The sequence below is a fragment of the Molothrus ater genome, chromosome 27, assembly GCF_012460135.2.
Source record: "Molothrus ater isolate BHLD 08-10-18 breed brown headed cowbird chromosome 27, BPBGC_Mater_1.1, whole genome shotgun sequence".
Classification (NCBI taxonomy): domain Eukaryota; kingdom Metazoa; phylum Chordata; class Aves; order Passeriformes; family Icteridae; genus Molothrus; species Molothrus ater.
In genome coordinates this window covers 3,156,100-3,158,521 of record NC_050504.2, presented here as the reverse complement: position 1 = coordinate 3,158,521, position 2,422 = coordinate 3,156,100, and the positions used below count along the sequence as shown (strand labels likewise).

The following is a 2,422-nucleotide window of genomic DNA, read 5'->3' as shown; positions in this document are numbered from 1 at the left end:
TCCCGAGTTTGTTTGTGTAAGTATTTGTCTAATAAAAATGTTTGTACTTATTTTCTTCACTTCACCGTGGGTTTTTTGGGAAATAACAACTTCAGAGCTTGTGCTAAGCCCTCCCTCTGTCAGAGCAAAGGGCTTGGCACAAGCTCTGGGGGGTGCTGGGCTGGTTGGCCACTTCCCCACTGGCTGTGGCCACTGTGGCTCCACAGCTGAATTCTTGTGAACACCCCTGTGGTCCCCAGCACGGAGGGAGCTGCTTGCCCAGAGCAGCTGTGGCTGCCCCATCCCTGGAAGTGTCCAATGCCAGGTTGGAACAGCCTGGTCCAGTGGAAGGTGTCCCTGCCTATGGAAGGGGATGGGACTGGATGAGCTCTAAGCTCCCTTCCCATCCAAACCATTCCATGATTCCATGAAAGCCCAGGGCCCCCCGTGCTATCGGTGCTTTGCTGGAACCCAGTCAAGTGTGGAAAGCTCTGTCAGATTTTCCACTGGCTCTGGAGAGCGTCTCCAGCACGTCCCCTCCACAGGCCGGGCTATTTACAGCTCCTCTTGCTGCACAACACCCATGACAGAGCCATGGGTGGGCTGTGGGGCTGCTCCCTGAGCTCTGGCATCAGCCTCATGTGCATGGAGAGCTCTGGGAACACAGAGTGGAGCACAGAGTCCATACCAGGAGTTTCCCATCCCAAATCTTTGGATGGGATGCTGGGGATGTTGTTGGATGGGACCTGGGCTCTGGGGCATCAGGCACTTGCCCACCCTGGCATTGCATGAGGGGGGTCTGAGGGTGACCTGTGCTGTCCTGAGCTCTGCTCCCTTTACTGGAAGGGGATTTGAGGGCTCACCAAATGCTGCCAGCACTGGGCAAGGGCTGGTAGGAGCCCTGGCTGTGCCACACAGGATTTTGTAGGAATTACTCTACACGTGCCAGAGCTGGGGACAACCTGGGAAGATCCATGGGACCCTCAACAACCCTGGCACAGCGTCCTGGGGCAGAGAGGGCTGGTGCCAGCTGTGAGCATCCCCCAGGCACTGTAGGGCACGGGTGTACCCAGGCTCTGATGGATGCATCAGGGGGTGATGGGGGGGTCTTTTGGGGGCCGAGTGCTGTAGCCTGGGGACCCTGAGGCCCTGTGGGTTTGGGAAGGACAAAGTTTGGGGGCGTTTCTGCACTGGGGGGGGGGGCCACCACCTCTCTCTCAACCTGGGCAGGGCAGCTTTTGTCCTTGAGCCCCACCGGCAGCGCTGAGCCCTTCCCTCCCTCCAGGCGCCCCTGCGGGCGCTCTGTCCCTTTAAAAGGACTCCAGGCGTGGCTGTGGGACCATTATCCCATCCCAGCTGGACAAAGAGACCGGACAGTCCTGGACGGCCCTGGACAGCCGCTGCCAGCAGCGCTGGCACACCGTGGACCGCAGCCCACGCAGGTACGGGGCTCTTGTGGGGGGCCACAGCTCAGCCAGGCCGAGCTGGGCAGGGGGACCGGGGATGGGGAACCTGCTGGTCCTGCCCTGCTGGACCCATCCCTGGGGCAGCGAGTCCCGGGGCACAGCGGGTGCTGGGGACACTCCTGGCAGTGCCTGGGCACCCTCCCGGGAGCGGGCACGCCGTGGTGCCTTTGGGAATGGTGGGATGATGCAGAGCTGGAGGGGCCGTGCTGCCACCAGGGTCCGACCCGGCGGTCACTGCGTCCCCCCAGCGCTGACCCCGCTCCCGCAGCGCGGCCATGGGCGAGTGGGGCTTCCTGAGCTCGCTGCTGGACGCCGTGCAGGAGCACTCGCCCATGGTGGGCCGCTTCTGGCTGGTGGTGATGCTCCTGTTCCGCATCCTGGTCCTCGCCACCGTGGGCAGCGACGTCTTCGAGGACGAGCAGGAGGAGTTCGTGTGTAACACGCAGCAGCCGGGCTGCAAACCCGTGTGCTACGACGCCGCCTTCCCCATCTCCCACTATCGCTTCCTCGTCTTCCACGTCGTCGTGCTCTCGGCGCCCGCCGCTCTCTTCGTCATCTTCGCCGTGCACCAGGCGGCCAAGCCGGGGCGCGGGGGGGCTCCGGGTCAGCGCGCCCGCCGCCTCCAGCCCTTCTACGTGGGCAGCGTGGTGGCTCGGATCGCCGCCGAGCTGGGCTTCCTGCTGGGCCAGGCGCTGCTCTACGGCTTCAGGGTGCAGCCGCTCTTCGTGTGCCGCCGCCGGCCCTGCCCGCACCGCGTCGACTGCTTCGTCTCCCGCCCCACCGAGAAAACCGTCTTCATCCACTTCTACTTCGTGGTGGGACTGGTCTCGGCGCTGCTCAGCCTGGCCGAGCTCGCCCATCTCCTGCGCAAGGGGCCCCCGGCCCGGCCCGGCTGCTGCCACCGCCCGCAGGAGCGGGGCCCGGCTCCCGGGAGGGCTGCGGAGGGACCCCACCCGCGCGGGGACCTCACTGTGTGA

The 2,422-nt window shown here is 64.5% G+C and overlaps 1 protein-coding gene across 1 annotated transcript; it reads left to right on the top strand.

The window, feature by feature from the left end:
* The first annotated feature begins 1,720 nt into the window (after positions 1–1,720).
* On the top strand, positions 1,721–2,422 carry GJD3 (gap junction protein delta 3). Its single transcript, XM_036399090.1, has one exon. The coding sequence runs from the start codon at positions 1,721–1,723 to the stop codon at positions 2,420–2,422; it is 702 nt and encodes a 233-aa protein (XP_036254983.1).